This window comes from Melanerpes formicivorus, unplaced genomic scaffold (genome assembly GCF_026170545.1).
Source record: "Melanerpes formicivorus ecotype bairdi unplaced genomic scaffold, bMelFor1.0.p_v2 SCAF_3, whole genome shotgun sequence".
NCBI classification, from domain to species: domain Eukaryota; kingdom Metazoa; phylum Chordata; class Aves; order Piciformes; family Picidae; genus Melanerpes; species Melanerpes formicivorus.
In genome coordinates, this window is record NW_027142355.1 from 17,152,755 (window position 1) to 17,170,839 (window position 18,085).

Below are 18,085 nucleotides of genomic sequence, written 5' to 3' on the forward strand. Positions count from 1 at the left end.
AACCCAAGTCCAAAACAGGTAATTAGCCCCACTCTTTATCTGTACTCATTGCCTAATGCAAGTCTGGCAATCAGTTTAGAACTGAATAAACAAGCAAAATGTGATGGATATGATATATGGAAGGATTAACTCTAGTAGAAACTCTACCCTCTTTCTCCTCTTCATTGCCCAGTTGAGTAGCATATCTGACACAGTAAAGGACAGCCCAAATGTATGAAGTCCTAACCTTCAGTTTTAAAGTTGATAATTTTAGAAAAGGCTAGTAGATTAATGTGCTTTTATTTCCCCCCCTTACTTTCAAGTTTATGTTATTTAAAAAAAACTTACACTTTTAAAATAAACAGAAACATATGAAGTCCTGAATTTCTTTCACAAATAAAGAAATAACCTTTTGGAATTTTGCTTGAGATCATTATCTTGCTTACTATAGTAAACAAATTTCAAATATATTTGCCTTACAACTGCAAGAGCTCACATTAGATTTAAAAACAAAAAGAAATAGGAAAGAGAAAAGTCTCTGTTAACTCTCTTAATAAACAGACCAACAGAATTTGTTCTAAATGTTGAAGTTTACATGTAGAACTTTTACCCTGAAGCTGACAGGCTGTTGACAGATGCGTCTTTGCATTACTTTCTCTTATATAAATACGTCTGCTGAGTCTTTATGCACTGCTTAGTGGTAGATGTTCTATGTGTTGACAGTTCATGTGCAAGATCTTTTGCAATTTGCTTCTGTTTAGCTGAGCAGGCATTTTGCATCCAAACACAAAAGGAAGACAATTTTCATCCTTGATCACACATATGGAACATGTAAAAGTGCAAAAGCTGAATGTGACTGGCATGTGACTTTATACTGTGATGCACTGCTGTAAACCTATTCCTTTATTAAACCAGACAAATACTCACAATTGTTTTACTGCTGCTGAATGGACGAATGTCAGTCTCCGCTTCCAAATCCTACTAATACTTCCTGGTGCCCTCAGGAAACCATTGCTAAGGCTTTGCAGTCTGTGCAATCCTACCCATGCTGGACTGTGGAACAACCTATCAGTCAGTGTTGGTGGATCTCCTTGTCACTGTGAGCTCATGTGGCCCAAAGCTCAGAAACCAGGAAAAACAGTTATCTTTGCAAAGCATCAATTGCAGATGTGACTTCCACAAGTTTTTTGGTTTTTTTTTTTGGTTCTGACAACCTATAGCTCACAATTTTAATTTACATAGCTATTTTTGATTACTAACATATTTCATAGAAATGCACAGCAGAGAAGAACTGCTAAAGGAAACTTAATGGAAAGCAATACCTCTACTTTGTTTCACTAGCAAGCCACCATCTATAGCCATTCAAGTGTTCACATAGAAGCAATGACTATGATAGGCAATAATGTAAACATATAACTTGCTACCTGAAAATTAAATGTGCCATCATGGAAAGCTATCAGGATACTGATTATTATGTGATTATGTGTTAGGTTATTTTTCAGCTTTTCACTTATACTAGATTAGATTAAAGGATTGCAATAACTTCCTATAAAAGATGCATTAAATGATAAAATTATATCGAAAGCAGCAGCTCTAAAACAGAGACTTAACTGAATCATTTCAGTCACAGTCTCAATAATATTTTTCTTGAAATATTGGAAAAAAATTCAATGGAAGAAGTACATGAATGATGAAAATGCATTGTCTGAAGAAGAAGGCATCATTTCACTGTAACCCTTAGAAAGAGACCAACTTTACTCTTACCCTTTTAGGCCTACTCGTTGCAAAAGGATCAACTTTTTGGTTAAACTGTCATACAAAGCAGCCTGTGGAACACATGCACAAGTATATGGAGATCCTTTTCACTTCCAGTGTTTTTGAATGCAAAGATATAACCCTAAAATAAGAACTATTATGAAAAGTGATGGGATACTCACCCATGCAAAAAATATTCCTATACATAATCCATTTCCCCAAGGTAGTGAAAGATCAATCTCTCATTTCCATTTTATTCTTTTCTGTCCAGTTATAATAAACTCTCTTTCACAGAGTGTGATGTTCCACAAGTTTTTCTGCACTGAACTAAACTTCATTGTTTGTAACAACTGTCATGGATTGTGTTGAATCTGCTACTGGTCCAGGTGAACATGGACCAGCAGCAAATTCAATACTAGCCTGGCTAGCTCAATCATGGTATTGAATGCAGCAGCAGATTCAAGACAACTCATGACAATGACTTAACTGATCTCTTCTACCTCTCCCTTTTTATCATTAGGAAATTAGGAGCTCTCCTGTCAGGACACACAACAGCAGTACACCAAGAATTAACAGAAAAGGATTTTGCTGTTGTGGGCACTGCACTATGAAAGAATGAAAAAACAGTACCAGTGCCAAAAAGTATTCTTGTGGGAAGTAGAGGGTCATTCGGACTTTGTGTGGCTGATCCCTCCTTCACAATGTAACAAGATTGAGTAACTGAGAACTTAAATACCAACTGCAAAAGCAATTTATACCCATATCTTCAGGTGCCAATGAGGTTATTACATTAATTCCTGTAAGGGCCACTCTAAATATTATCATTTTGTGGGCTTTTTTAGGTGATGTATTTCTTTTGCTCCTTTAAATTTCATGGAACCTTATCCCAGCCTAAGCTAACTCAACCTCAGATACATTATTAACAAAACTCTACCAAGAAAGACACTGTATAACATATTGAATGCTTAACATCAGAGCTGGAAGTGGCTGTGGTAGTCATGAGAGGTTTACAGAGCTGCTTTCTGCACGGCACAGTGAAGCCCACTCTTTATCCATGGAAGTTTTGTCCTTTCCTTGCACTTTTCTACTTCCACCATGTTTCATAAAAATGTGCACCTCATTTATGTAGACTGCAAGTACTTTGAGACATAGCTGCTTGATGGCTGTAGGCTAGTAACAACAATATAGCTGATTACTGATTGGGCTTATGGCAAAATGGTATAAAGGTGAATAAACAATAAACAACAAAGTACAAGCCCTTTATTTCCATATCTCATTGATGACCACTATATGTGTACAAATTACTGCAAAGGCCTTTAAATATCAACCATTTAAAGAATGATAGCATTCATACCCAATATACATGTATCTATGAAATAGTGATCTGAATGATTTATCCTCAGGAGTAGTTTCACTACATTGACAATTACTTTACAATATTATAACTGTTCTCCAATATCTACACTTTCTAACTCATGAGCAACATTCTTCAAGGTGCTGTTCCAACCCCTCTTCATGAAGCTTTAGTCATGCTACTCATTCTCCCACCATGATGATGCCAATGACATGACTACAGTTTCCCCTCCAAACTTCTAAGCACTGTTTCCAAACTCAGGAAACATTTCATGTGTGCACAAACTTGTGAAGCTTCAGAAACTTCTTACAGTGGAACCCTTGGAGGCTAGAACCAGATAATTTTTAATTTGAAAGTAATCAGAAATTATCAAACATAAGGAATCAACCCTCTTTTTTATATCCAGTCTGTATTAATCACTCATGTGTTCATGGGTAAAGCCAAATACAAAAAAAATAAAAATTGCTTGAGAACTTGAGTGTCAACTCTTCCACAGTTCTGACAAATAAAATATTGACCCTACAACTAACAGTACAAAACAGTCTCAGACAAAAGGACAGCCAAGACCATGTCAAATTATAAAGGAATCTTTTCAGCCAAGACTTCTTCCCCTTATTCATAAATAACATACTGATTCTGAAATGAGCAATACTACTACTCAAAGAAGTGGAACAGTGAAGAAATGAAAAATTTAAATCTTGATTATGTCAGCCTTATGCAAAATTGCCTTCTCTGACCCCATAAAAACAGCCCTCAGCATTTGCATAACTTCTTGATAATCCTTCTTATCCAAAGCAAACAAACAAAAAATGGATTTGTGATATGATACCTTTTTCTCTGGAAGACATGCACATTGGGAAACAAGATCACCTAGAGAATTACAAACTGCTGAGAATTTTCATGAGGGTCAGAAAGGACAGGTAGCTAAAGTAATTATAAAGCTGGTGTTAGCTGCCTCTCAGAAGGCACATGCAGTAATTTCAAGGTAAATGTGCTACAGACTGTGCCACAAGAGCTGGATGTTGCACAATTAGAAGGAAAATACTTTTAATTTCCTGAAGCACTTTCAGTAACCATTTTATCAGTAATTAACTGTCACATAAAACATAAAATTGCCTTCCAAATTCTAAGCAAGAATTTGCTATGTTGTTTTTTTTTTTTCCTGAATCTTTGTGAAACTGTAATATGTATCCCTCTGTGAAGCGAATAACCCAACAGCAGCCATTCCTTTGGACTTTACAGCAAGGTATGTAATAAGACCACATGCATAGGTACTGCAAATGAATGTGGCAGCCATCATGCTGTATTGATAGAACTGCATATTAAACAATACAAAAAGAAAGCAAATACTTCTTACCATGTAACCCTCAGTGTAGTGAAACTGAGCTCTGGAACTGTCTTCTGCTGTGGGACTCAGGGGCTTAGGATCAGACATAGAGCGTTGCATCACCTTTGCCGCCTTTGGGCTTGATGGAGGAACCTTGGCAATGTCAGCATGCAGCATCTTCTGAGGGCTGATGTCATCAGTGAGGGGTTTTTCATAGGGTACAAATGCTGACTCTATAACTTTGCTTGGTGAAAGAGGTGAAATGGGTGAATAGAGAACCTTGGGAGATTTGGGAGGGGAAGGGACTACCTGCAATGTGGAGTCTGGACGAAGGTGGGATGAATATCCTATCTCTAAAGGTGTTGGGCGTTTTTTGTCTTTCTGAGGAGATGAAGCTGACAGATACTGGGGACTTTGAGAATCTGACTCTGTCTCTGTTTGACATCCCAAACTTTCTCCTTTATATGTCTTTTCTGGAGCGGAAATGTGCTTTATGATTTCAACCTTAGCATCCAATCGGGCCCTGATTGAAGGTGTTCTTATTGTTCCTGCAGGTTCTGTCTGTACTGAAATCTCTGCCACCGTCTGAACTGCAATACTAGATACTTTGGAGAACTGTTTTGCCTTGTCTGAATCAGTGGTACTTTCACTGTATTTTCCCACACGAGGCTTCCTTCTGGATCTGCTAGAAAGATCCCATTCATCTTGATCTTCATCATCTGTCTGAACACTTGTATCAACACTCTTCTTACTTCTTCGTCTTCTGTTTACGTAGCCTCTGTCTGCTCCATCTTCATCATCAGTTTGCACACCACTGTCCACTATCTTTTTGAAGCACCGGGGCTCTTCTTCCAGTGTCTCCTCAAGCTCCTCATATGGACCACGTAATTTTGGCATAGAGCTTCTTTTTTTCAATTGCTTCTCCTCTCTAACATCAATATCCTTAAGAGACATTTCTGAAACAGAGCTTAGGATACCAGACCTGGGTATGTATTGGGTGATACCATCAGACTGAACTGTATACCATGTTTGGCTTTGTGGAATTTCAATACCTAGCACTCCTGAAGCAGTAGTAGTTGCATCATCAGTAGGCCAAAACTGGCCATTTTCTGTGGTTGCATATTGTCCTTCCAAAAGTGCCTGTTCTGTGGTAGTTTGTGGTGAGCCAGTTCCTGAAGGGTCGTAACCATACTGATATATTTGACGAATTTTTTGCTCCTCTAACTGTTGATGGAGCTGTTGCTGAAGTTGTTGGAATTGTTCAAGCTGCAACTGCTGCTGGGCTAATGTCTCTTGCCTCATCATAAACTGAGCTTGTCGTTCCTCCTCTTGCTGAAATAAGAGATGATGTTTCATGGATTGCAACTCCTCAAGCTTTTTTTGCACCATAAACTTTTCTTGCTCCCTAAATCTTTGAATTTCCTGACGTTCCCATTCCAGCTCTTCTGCAAAACGCTGCTGCTTAATTTTCTCAAGCTCAAGAAGCTCACGCTCTAAATCAAGCTGCTGCTGTTTGCCTTCTTCAGGGGCAATGAGAAGGGCAACCTCATCTTCAATTACATCTGTATAAAGTTCAGATGCTGTAGTTAAAGCAGGTATCAAGCTGGTTGGCTCAGTAGTAATAGTTTCCATAGTAAGAGGTGGTAAGGCTGTCTCCATATCAATGGCAGTAATTGTATTGTCTTTTTCAGCTGCCACTGTTGTCAAGAAGCTATATGATCTTGGCAGTGGTTGATTCTGTTGCAAAGTTGATAAAGAGGGCACTGAGTCAATGGTTTGGATAGTAGGTAAATCTCTGGCACTTGTACTGAAAATAGAACCAGGTTGTGTAGTGATGGCAAATGTGGATGGGATTGGAGTTGCTACTGAAGAATAAACAACACCATTGGATGATCTTAAAACACTTCCAACACCAAACTGGGAACCCAGAGATGATATCATTCTTGCTTGGGAATACTGTGGTGTACTAAGCCCGATGCCAGAAATCACCTGCCGAGTCTCTGGATAAGGACCAGTTGTCTTGCTTGAGTAATCCATAACCTCACCTGAAATTACAGGGCAAAGTTACAGTCCAGTCCCACAAAAGAATGCTGCTTTGCAGATTCTGAAAGTCATCCCATCTTGAGGAAATAAATGGGAAGGGGAAACTGCATGCAAATCTTCAGGTTAATGATCTACTTTAGATGTGAAGCAAACAGCATTTCTGAACATGCAGGCACATGCAGGACCTCTGTGCAAAACACATATGCAAAATGAAGAAATAAAAACCATGTGTAATCCAGAATAATTTGTCACACTGTCCAAAAGAAAACAAAACAAATGAAAGAGGGGAAAAATAATAAAAAAATCATCCTGAAATGAGGTGAAGAACATCAAAATTAGATTTCAAAGAAAGATCTGCTGCTGTGTCATACTGACCTGTAGTAACTCTTCCAGATGTAAGATCTACTGCTGCATCAGTTGCCCCAACTCGATAATCAAAGCTATTCTTGCTTTTGTAAGCAAAGAGTCCAGCTTCTGATAAATTTGTGTCAGACATAGATGGTTTCATACCTCCCATTCCTCGGTAGCCATATGATCCTGAACGATCATACTGATAATGGTCATCTCTGTAACCAAAGCGATCTTCAGGAAGTGTAGTTGGTGGTTGCTGTGCTGTACAGCTCCTACCAAATGGCAATTTATAAACCACATCACAGCAGACAGCTCTTCTCCCTGCAGTGAGATCCACAGGCTTTTCATCATCTTCTATTACTGTTGTTATAATACCTGAAGTAGTTTCATCCATTGTTACCACTGTTCTGTGGGATTTTGTAGTGCTAAGGTCAACTGCTCCACTCTCCATTGGCTCCTGAGAAGCAGAGACATCAGTCCAACCATTTGTAACACCAACGGGTGGTACAGTAACAGGCTTTGTAGTAGCCCATGTCACTGCATGTGCTGAAGTACCCAGGGATAAATTTATTGGCACTTCATCTCTACCTGCAGAGAATGCTTGGCTGTGTGATACTCTGTGCACAGGCTCAAAATGTTTTGATGTTGTTAGCTGAAGCGGTGTTGTCATCGCATGTCCCAGATCCACAAGGCTGTCTGTACTGGTAGTGTAGCTTAGAGTGGCAGTGCAGGTTGTTATGGTTACTGTCTCAGTGACTACAGACAGAGTAGAATCGGCAACACATGCAGTACTAAGATTTATTATAGCTGGCTGGACAGTACTCACTGGCCGCCCACATGTATCGCTTGTTGGCATTTGCCTTCTTATGTCCATGGAAACAGCAGACAGATCCATGCAGCTGTCTCTTGTTTCAATATTCATCTTAGTTAAAGTGCGAAGATCTATGACATCACCCAAAGGATGGAATCTTCCATTCTCTCTATACCTGGGTTGATCTACTATATTTAGTGGCTCTGGAGGTATAGTAATAGCAACACTACCTAAACTAAAACCAGGCACTGGGCCCTTAACCACAGATGCTGTGGTTTTGGTTACATCTGTTGTCACTACTTCTGACTTTGAAGTTGATTGTATTGTAATGGGAATAGCTTGCAAAGCACCTGAAATATACATACTCTGATCTGCCATACTTTGGATTTCAGTAGTTTTCATGGATGGAGTAAAAATTGGATGCATAGGCTGGAGAATCTGTTCCTTAGAAGGTGCTTCTAAAGGCCAGCTGGTAACAGCCTGACTAGTTATAGCTTCTGTGGGAGTTCCAGGCTCTGATGGCAAGGTGATTACAACATAGGTTTCTTGTGAAGGTTTTGTCAGCCTTGGTGAAGATTTATTAGAGTGTGGAGACAAAGGGGAAGTGGGAGATGCTATTTTGTATTCAGCTGCAGGGACCAAATTCAGGGTCATACTTGAAGTCAATGACAAACCTGTTGGTTTGGGCTGTGTTTCTGCTGGTTTATGAACAGCTAATGGGAGTGGAGGCACTGCTGGTTTGGGTGCAATTGGAGGTTTAGTTATCTCAGCAGGCCTGTGACTGAAAACAAGCCCTGCTGGAATGGAGGACGGTTTGGGTGGTACAGGAGGTGGTATTGGGGTGTGGGGTTTTGAGATAGATGCCACGTGGTTCTTTAACACAGCTGTGGACTCAAGTGTTGAAATGCTTGGGACTGGAGATACCACTGTGGAAGCCTTTGACGCTGGAGTCTTAATCTGTGACTTCTTTTTGGGATAAATGGCTGGCTTGGGTAAGATAGGTGGAGGTAATGGTGGTGGAGGAGGTGGTGGTGGTGGTGGAGGTGGTGGAGGAGGAGGTGGTGGGGGTGGAGAAGGCTGTGCTGGAGAATCCAAAGAAGAGCTTCTAAAAAGAGAGAATACTTTGGATGTTACAGTGGGAGCTGAGGAAGGCACAGAGACCATGCTGGTCTTGCTTACAACACAGGGAGGAGGCACAGAAGATATTTCTAATGCAGGCTCTGTAATGGGTATTGACGATATACACACGGGCAGTTGCTCAGATGTAACACTAGTCAAATTAATCCTTGTCATATCAACACCCAATTCTTTCTGTGACTCCTCATGAGGAATTTTGACCATGCCAGCCTCTACTGTGCTTTTCACTTTTCTAGCTGCATCCTTTTCTGCTTTGGAGGTATCAAAGGTTATGCTATCAGCTGGATAATGCTTGGGTATTGTAACTGTAGTTGGCACCACCGAAGGTGCAGTTTCAGGCAAACAAACTGCAGTTTGATCCACGCTTTCCACATCCAATGTTGTAAGTGGCTTTTTAGTGGCTTCACCAAGAGATTCATAAGGTGCGATCACTTCAGAGTACTTTTTTGTAGATGTTAACGGAACTTGGGTTATTATCTTAACCTCTTCAGAATCTGCTAGTTTACTTACAGCATCTGTTGTATCTACATAACCTGTGGTTGTACTATCTATAGGTGATGAACTATCCGTTGTACAAACTGAAGATGTAGATGAGGTTAGGGAAGCTGTATCAGAAGGTAAAACTGATGCAGCACCTTCTGATGTCTCAGAGTATGTCAACATTGATGTTTCATGAGAAATTATTTCTTGAATTTCTCTGGCATAGTCCGTTAAGTATTCATCTTCAATTTCCTCTGCTGTAAAATGCTGTGTGATTTTAACATCTGGAATGGAAAGTGCTGAGCTACTGACAGGTGATACATCTGAGATTGCTGAAGTAGTGCTTGATGTTAAAGATGTACTATCTACCATTTCTCCAGCACTAGATACCTTTGTGTCAGGTGTGGGAACGAAACCTGAAGTTGGTTGTGTTGGACTGGACCCAGGGGTTAGCTGCATTCTTTGCTTTTTCATAAGCTCTTCATAAGCAGCTTCTGCATCTAACAAATGCTTTTCCTCAGTGGTTGAAGTTACTGTGCTGTCTAACACAACTATTTCATGACTTTCTGGGATAATATAAGAACTAGAAACAATATCTTCTTGAGGCACAATTGAATGTAAAGTCTCAACACTATAATAGTCTTTCTGTAGATCAGTAATTTTCTGTGGTTCTTCATAGATCTGTTCCGAAGCTCTTACTTTTTTCTCCTTTCCTCTCTGTTGTATATATTCACTGCTCTCATCTTGTCTCATTATGAGATTACTATCAAGAGTTCCATTGTAAGTGTCCTCTACTAAAGATTCATAGATATAGTCCTCTATTAGCATTCCACCATATAGAGACTCTTTCTCAAATACTTCATCTTTTTCACTTGCAATTTGAAATGACTTGGACTTTTGGGTCTTATGCATCATCTCCTCATACACCTCTTCAGCACTTTTCAATGTCTTTTGATCACTGCCTTCCTTTGGAAGTGCTGTTGATTGTTCATCTGTTGGTGAGTACAGAGAGACAGCAGTAGGCAATTTGTAAACTTTTTGTACTTCTATTATTTTTTCTGGGCTTATTTCAAATCCTTCAGGATCTGACTCAATACTAGGTGAATATTCTGAACAAGAAGACCTGTGTAGCTCCTCCATTTCTGCCGCCTGTCGTAATTCTTCTGTAGGAGATGCGTCTTCAATGGGAGAAAGATTACTTGGTGGAGTCTTTGGATGTTCCCTTCTTCTCTGAGCTCTCAGTTCATCCTTGTCCTTTTTGGATTTTTTACTAGAACTTTTCCTTTGTTGCTGTTCTAATTCACGCTGTTTCTCTTGTTCCTTCAGCAGCTCTTCCTCTTCCCGTAGTTCTTCTTCTTCTGAAGAATCTTCAATAGTTGGAAGAAGAGGACCATGTGACCGATGCCTAGCTTTGCGCTGTTGCTTGCTCTCCCCTCCCATTTTTTTGTGACTAGGACTGCTGTCACTGTCTTCATCAAGTGATGACACTGAAGTAGGAGATGTACCTGGTGTGAAACTAGAAGCATGCAAGCTAGAAGACCCTTCTCCTCTAGATCTATCTTCTGGTGAATCTGTAAGACTCTCCATCTCTAGCTCAGGCTCTTCATCAAAATATAAACCACCTTTCTGTTGTTCGGATGCTTCAGAATATTTGTTTGGTATTGTGCTATTTAATTCTATTGTTTTGAAACGCCGAAGTCCTCCTCCTCCAGTTACTGCAAGTTCTTCACTGTCTTGACTTTTACTTTCCCTGTATTTTGGCTCTGGGCTTTCATCAAAAGTCTCATCATCATCATCATGCCATGAATGTCTTCTCCCTGCATCCTCATCATAGCCTGCACTACTTTTCCGAGCCATTCTCCTATGTTTTCCAGCTGTTCCTTTAGATTTGCTTTTGACTTCTTCTTTCTTTTGGCTTTCAGTTGCACTGATCTCTTTGAGTTGATTTCTAATGAATTCATCATCTTCAGAACCAGAGGCATCTTCATCGGCACTCATCTCTATAATCTGTTTCCTAATGAAGTCTTCCTCATCACCTGATCCCTGACTGTCATCACGTTTGTATTCATCACTACTTGAAGAACCAACACTAGCTCTTCTTTTTCTCCTTGGGACAGGTGAGTTTTCACTCTCACTGCTGTCTTCCACAGAATCATAGTGTTGCCTTCTTGCCAATAAGTTATCTCCTTCACCATCCTCCTTGTGTTCTGCCTGGGAGGGAGCACTTCCATTGCCATCTTCTACAATGGTTCCTTCATCTTTCTGAATAGCTTCTAAATCTTCCTCATCTGAACTGTAAGATTCTGGAGTGACTGGCAAAGGCTTTGTTTTATGTTGATCCTTTGCCTGTCCACCATAGAGCTCTTTGCTTTTCCCAGATTTTTCATCAGAGAGTGAAATTGCCTGAGCTTCCAAAATGGACAGTACAGTGCTTTCCAGTTTAGCTAGGTCTGAGGGGCTTGGTGGACTTTCTTGTGAAACAGTGTCTTTTTTACTAGATTCTTTGACTAAATCCTTTTCATCACTGTGGACATGACTTGGAATTTCACCCAGTGAACTTGATATCCCATCAGAAGAATACCCAGTGTCACTCAGACCTTGTGGACTTTTCTGTTGATGAGAACTTGATGTGTCTGATTTGTCATCCTCCTTTTCCTAAAAAAATAAATACATACACGTGTGTATATATTTAGACATAAATTCTTAATGTCTCCAGGCATTTAAATACCTGAGGAGTTATTCTAAAAGATGAGTTCATTTCAGAGATGAAAAATTATGATACCAAGAAAAATTCTATCAAACAATAAAGGGCTGAACTCTATTATTCAAAGCTATTAAAATATTCTAAGAATTTCCTCAAATTTTGATTTCTTTGTTGCTTGTTGGTTGTTTTGTTGCTTTTAGTGTTTTTTTTTAATCAAACTATGACCTAACTAGAATCTAACTATGATGGATACGAATCTAACTGTGACCCTTGGAGATCCCTTCCAACCCAAACCATTCAATGATTCCATACTTTGCATGGCTGTCCACACTGGCAAATAATTTTATTAGCTGTAGGATGATCTTCTCTTCCTCAATTAAATAAATACTGTTATTTAATTGTTTTCAGAACACCTACTAATGACAATCTATTATTTTTTTACATATGCATGGGACAGGTTTTTTTGAGGTTTATTTAAATTAAGACTTTAATTACCTATGTTTCAAAACTGTCTACATGGTTGTAGATACAAATATAGCTTGCTGAACATCAGCATGGGCTTTACTGGGGTCTCCTCTTAGGTCTGCCCATTTAATTTTTTGTAATTGTCTATAAATACGTCCCTCTTCTCAAATTTTCAACCTATGGTTTTATTTTGTTGATTTAAGTGTTACACATTATAACATGTAATAGAATACATGGGATATTGAAGCATGATTTAATGTGGTTTGGAATGTCCCAATATCTGCAGTCTGTAACTGTGCAAACACTACATGAGTACCTCAGGAAAAAAAAAAAAAGAAAAAAGAAAAAAGTTCTTAGTAAATCTGTAATGCAGAGGTAAGGTGGTGATAGGGAAGTGCAATTGCAAGGAGGAAAGCATGATGGTCAGCTTGGTCAGCTACTGGTCAAAGAAAATAAAGAAGGAAATTAGGCAGGCATACCTGATGGAGAATCATAACCTGGCTTCCAGATCCTTCTGCAGCATTCTAATTGACAAACACCTCTATCTCCTTCTTAGATAACAAAAATACTGAGAGTATCCACACCAGTCTCCCTTCTGCTCCTCTCAACTGCTAAATGCTCTGTACTTAGTGAAATCACCACACCATTCTGCTACTAAAATAGCTGACTCACCAAATGCCAGGTCATCTTAGCTGTCATCTTACCTGACAATCTTACAAAGTGTCCCCATCTCCACTAGCAATTCGAGAATCATCAAAGGCACAAATACAGGCTGGGTGCAGAGTGGGTTGAGAGTATCTCTGAAGACAGAGACTTAGATGTATTGTTTGATGAGAAGCTCACCATGAGCCAGCAGTGTACTCATGCAGCCCAGATGGCAAATCATATGCTGGCCTGCATTAAGAGGAGTATGGTCAGCAGGTCATTCTGCCCTTTTACTCTGCTCTTCTGAGCCCCCACCTTGAATACTACATCCAGTTCTGGTGTCCCCATTATAAGAAGCACACAGAGCTATTGGGGTGAGTCCAGAGGAAGGCCACAAAGATGATCCAACAGTTGAAGCACCTCTGTGAGGATAGGCTGAAGTAGCTGGGTTTTTTCAGCTTAGAGAAGAGAGGACTCTGAAGGTTGTGTTATAGCTGCCTTCCATGACCCGAAGGGATTCTGTAGGAAGGCTGGAGAAGGACTTTTCACAAGGGTGTCCAGCAGCAGGACAAGGGGGAATGGTTTGAAGCTGAGGGAGGGTAGGTTTAGACTGGATCTTAGGACAAAGTTCTTCAGTACAAGGATGGTGAGAATCTGGAATAGGTTGCTTAGGGAGGTTGTGGATGCCTTCTCCCTGGGGGTGTTCAAGGCCAGGTTGGATGAGAGCTTTAGCAGCCAAATCTAGCTGAGAGGTGTCTGTGACCATGGCAGGGAGGTTGGAATAGATGATCTCTGTTCATAATTAAGGTGTTATCTAATGTATGATAAACTAAATATTTGTTATTGTCAGTTATTTTACTTTTAAAAACTAGTCATGTTTTTTCATTATCTAATTTACTTTTAAAGTTCCTGTCTACAGACATGTCATTGTGCACATAATTCTGCATTAAAACCCTAATTTAATATTACAGTAATCTACTAATTAATATTTTATTAATTATTCCAATTTCACATATGTGATTTTATTATATGCTTTGCAAAATCAGAAGTTACCTTGACTATAAATGACATCTGTTCTTAGCAATATTGTACCTATCATGATAAGCTCAAATATCTGCTGCAAAAGGAAAGTCAATTGCAATTAAAATGCAAACATGAAAACAAATGTTTCTAAGACAACTCTAATGATAGAGCTGTGATTACTATCTCAGTATGGAGAAATCTATAGTACTCCAACCAACTTTAGAGAAGCCATCATCACTTCATAGTATCATAGTATCATTCAGGGTTGGAAGGGACCACAAGGATCATCTAGTTCCAACCCCCCTGCCATAGGCAGGGTCACCCCACACTAGGTCAGGCTGGCCAGAGCCACATCCAGCCTGGTCTTAAACACCTCCAGGGACAGGGCCTCAACCAACCTCCCTGGACAACCCATTCCAGGGTTTCACCACTCTCATGGTGAAGAACCTCCTAGTTTCACAGTTTCATAGTTTCATTCAGGGTTGGAAGGGACCACAAGGATCATCTAGTTCCAACCCCCCTGCCATGGGCAGGGACACCCCACACTAGATCAGGCTGGACAGAGCCTCATCCAGCCTGCTCTTAAACACCCCCAGGGACGGGGCCTCGACCACCTCCCTGGACAACCCATTCCAGGGTCTCACCACTCGCATGGTGAAGAACCTCCTCCTCACATCCAGCCTGAATCTCCCCACCTCCAGCTTCATTCCATTCCCCCTAGTCCTATCACTACCTGAGATCCTGAGAAGTCCTTCCCCAGCCTTCCTGTAGGCCCCCTTCAGATGCTGGAAGGCCACAATTAGGTAACCTCGGAGCCTTCTCTTCTGCAGACTGAACAGCCCCAACTCCTTCAGTCTGTCCTCATAGGAGAGGTGCTCCAGCCCTCTGATCATCCTTCTGGCCCTTCTCTGGACACGTTCCAGCACCTCCACATCCCTCTTGTAATAGGGGCTCCAGAACTGGACACAGTACTCCAGGTGGGGTCTCACCAGGGCTGAGTAGAGGGGGAGGATCACCTCCCTCGACCTGCTAGCCACACTTCTCCTGATGCAGCCCAGGATCTGATTGGCTTTCCGGGCTGCAAGAGCACATTGAGAGCTCATGTTGAGCTTTTTGTCTACCAGCACCCCCAAGTCTCTCTCCTCAGGGCTACTTTCCAGCCAGTCACTGCCCAGCCTGTATTTGTGCCTGGGATTGCCTCGACCCAGACGCAGGACCCTGCACTTGCTCTTATTGAACTTCATGAGGTTGGCTTGTGCCCACCTCTCCAGCCTGTCAAGGTCCCTCTGGATGGCCTCCCTTCCCTCCAGCGTGTCTGCTGCACCACACAGCTTGGTGTCATCAGCAAACTTGCTGAGGGTGCACTCAATGCCACTGTCCATGTCCCCCACAAAGATGTTGAATAAGACAGGTCCCAGGACTGATCCCTGAGGGACTCCGCTTGTCACTGGCCTCCACTGGGACATGGAGCCATTGACAGCCACTCTTTGGGTGCGGCCATCAAGCCAGTTCCTTATCCATCTAGTGGTCCACCCATCAAACCCATGTGTCACCAGTTTGGAGACCAGGATGTGGTACGGGACAGTGTCGAAGGCTTTGCTCAGGTCCAGGTAAATGACATCAGTTGCTCGCCCCTCATCTATTAATTTTGTCACCTGCTCATATAAGGCCACCAGGTTGGTCAGGCAGGATTTGCACTTGGCAAAGCCATGCTGACTGTTCCCAATCACCTCTTCAGTATTCTTTTGAGCAAGTAGTGACTCCAGGAGGATCTGCTCCATGATCTTTCCAGGCACAGAGGTGAGACTGACTGGCCTGTAGTTCCCTGGTTCCTCCTTCTTACCCTTTTTGAAGATGGGGGCAATGTTTCCCCTTTTCCAGTCTGTGGGGACTTCACCAGATTGCCATGACTTTTGAAATATAATAGAGAGGGGTTCAGCAACCTCATCTGCCAGTTCTCTCAGCACCCGTGGGTGTATCCCGTCGGGTCCCATGGACTTGAACACTTTCAGGTTCTTCAGATGATCATGAACCTGATCTGCACTTACAATGGGCAGTTCTTCCTCCCCGTCCCTGGCTTTGACTTCCATAACATCAGGAGTGTGGCTAGAGGCCCTTGCAGTGAAGACTGAGGTAAAGAAGTTATTAAGTACCTCAGCCTTTTCCTCATCACTTGTGACCATGTCACCATTTTCCTTTCTGAGGGGGCCCACACCTTCCCTAGTCTTCTTCTTCCCATTAATATACCTGTAAAAGTTCTTAGTGTTCCCTTTAATCTCCCTGGCTAGATTCAATTCAAACTCTGCTTTGGCTTTCCTAACCAGGACTCTTGCTGCTCGGGCAGCTTCCTTATATTCCCCCTGTTCTACCTGTCCTTCTCTCCACTTCCTGTAGAGTTTCCTTTTAAGTAATAGTGTGTCCAGTAGCTCCTTGCCCATCCAGGCAGGCCTCCTAGTATTCTTACCTGCTTTTCTCTTTGTTGGTATACAGAGCTCCTGGACACAGAGGAGGTGGTCCTTGAATACTGACCAGCTGTCCTGGGTCCCTCTTCCCTCCAGGGCTTTGTCCCACGACACTTTGGCTAGCAGATCCCTGAAGCGATCAAAATCTGCATGCCTAAAGTCTAGGGTCGTGAGCTTGCAATACTTCCTCCTGATTGCCCTGAGGAGATTAAATTCAACTGCTTCATGGTCACTGCAGCCAAGGCCGTCTATGAGCCTCACATTGCTTACCAGCCCTTCCCTGTTGGTGAGAACAAGGTCCAGCATAGCACCATTTCTTGTTGGTTCCTCTACCATTTGGAGGAGGAAGTTGTCTTCTATGCAGTCCAGGAATATCCTGGATTGCTGGTGCCTTGCTGTGTTGTCCCTCCAGCAGATGTCCGGGTGGTTGAAATCACCCATGAGGACCAGGGCTCCTCCTCACATCCAGCCTGAATCTCCCCACCTCCAGCTTCATTCCATTCCCCCTAGTCCTATCACTACCTGAGATCCTGAGAAGTCCTTCCCCAGCCTTCCTGTAGGCCCCCTTCAGATACTGGAAGGCCACAATTAGGTCACCTGGGAGCCTTCTCTTCTGCAGACTGAACAGCCCCAACTCCTTCAGTCTGTCCCCATAGGAGAGGTGCTCCAGCCCTCTGATCATCCTCGTGGCCCTTCACCACTTTTTATTCTGAAAAACATGCTTTTGGGTATTATCCAGCCCTTAATGATGGTATTATATATACTCTTCAGAAAAAGTCAGCAGTGAAGTATAGTTACAAGTTTTAGGTTTTATAGCTACATTTTAGTTCCCTTGATTAAAGAAGGAAGTGTTTGAGGGGGATTTATTTGGCTACATTTGTTTTTAAAAAAATCACATTTTATTAAATGGATTTTTCCATCTAGAAATATCATGCTTCTCATTAAAATTTAATGTTTTAGTCTCAATATGTTAATACTTATAAAGACAGACCAAACCAAATACAATGTGATCGATGTACATGAGCTGTTAAAAAAAAAACAGACATTGCTCAAGCTAACAAAGTGTCCTAGGAGCTGATGGACAAACTGCATCTATCTAGTGAAAGTGGTTCCATCAGATGTTGGTTCTCTAGTGCCAACTGAATGACCACACAGAGGAGATGGCAATGAATATTGCTATTGCCTGCCCTGTCCTTGAATTTCAGTGCATGGTATAACATCACTGCTGTGAATAACAGGAATATTGGAAAAACTGCTATTTGTAAAGAGAAGAAAAAGTTCTAAAATAAGAAGGGACTTCTTTCATTGCTAGAAATAAATATAATGAGAAAATCCAACTTTTTGTTTTAAGGTTACTAGAACATAAATGTATGTTTTAGCATTTTTGTATGTATAGTTGTCTGCCCTATGATGCATCATGCGAAAGTTATCATATTTTGAGATCATGTGCATATAACTTACAATAAATAATATTTGAGCTTTGTGTCTTTTTCACCTTATTTCCTGCAGCCAGAGAAGTAAGATATTTTCATTAGCTATAGATATTTTT

The 18,085-nt window shown here is 41.3% G+C and overlaps 1 protein-coding gene across 3 annotated transcripts in view; it reads right to left on the reverse strand.

Annotated features, from left to right (window-relative positions):
* The window catches only part of PCLO (piccolo presynaptic cytomatrix protein), a 353,643-nt gene that overhangs the window by 169,124 nt on the left and 166,434 nt on the right, over window positions 1–18,085 (reverse strand). For all 3 annotated transcript variants that reach the window (XM_068167826.1, XM_068167817.1, XM_068167810.1), the window contains exons 5-6: window positions 6,834–11,892; window positions 4,446–6,460 (exon numbers count right to left, since the gene is read on the reverse strand). In XM_068167826.1, coding sequence (XP_068023927.1) covers window positions 4,446–6,460; window positions 6,834–11,892 — 7,074 coding nt within the window. The remainder of the gene's footprint in view (window positions 1–4,445; window positions 6,461–6,833; window positions 11,893–18,085) is intronic.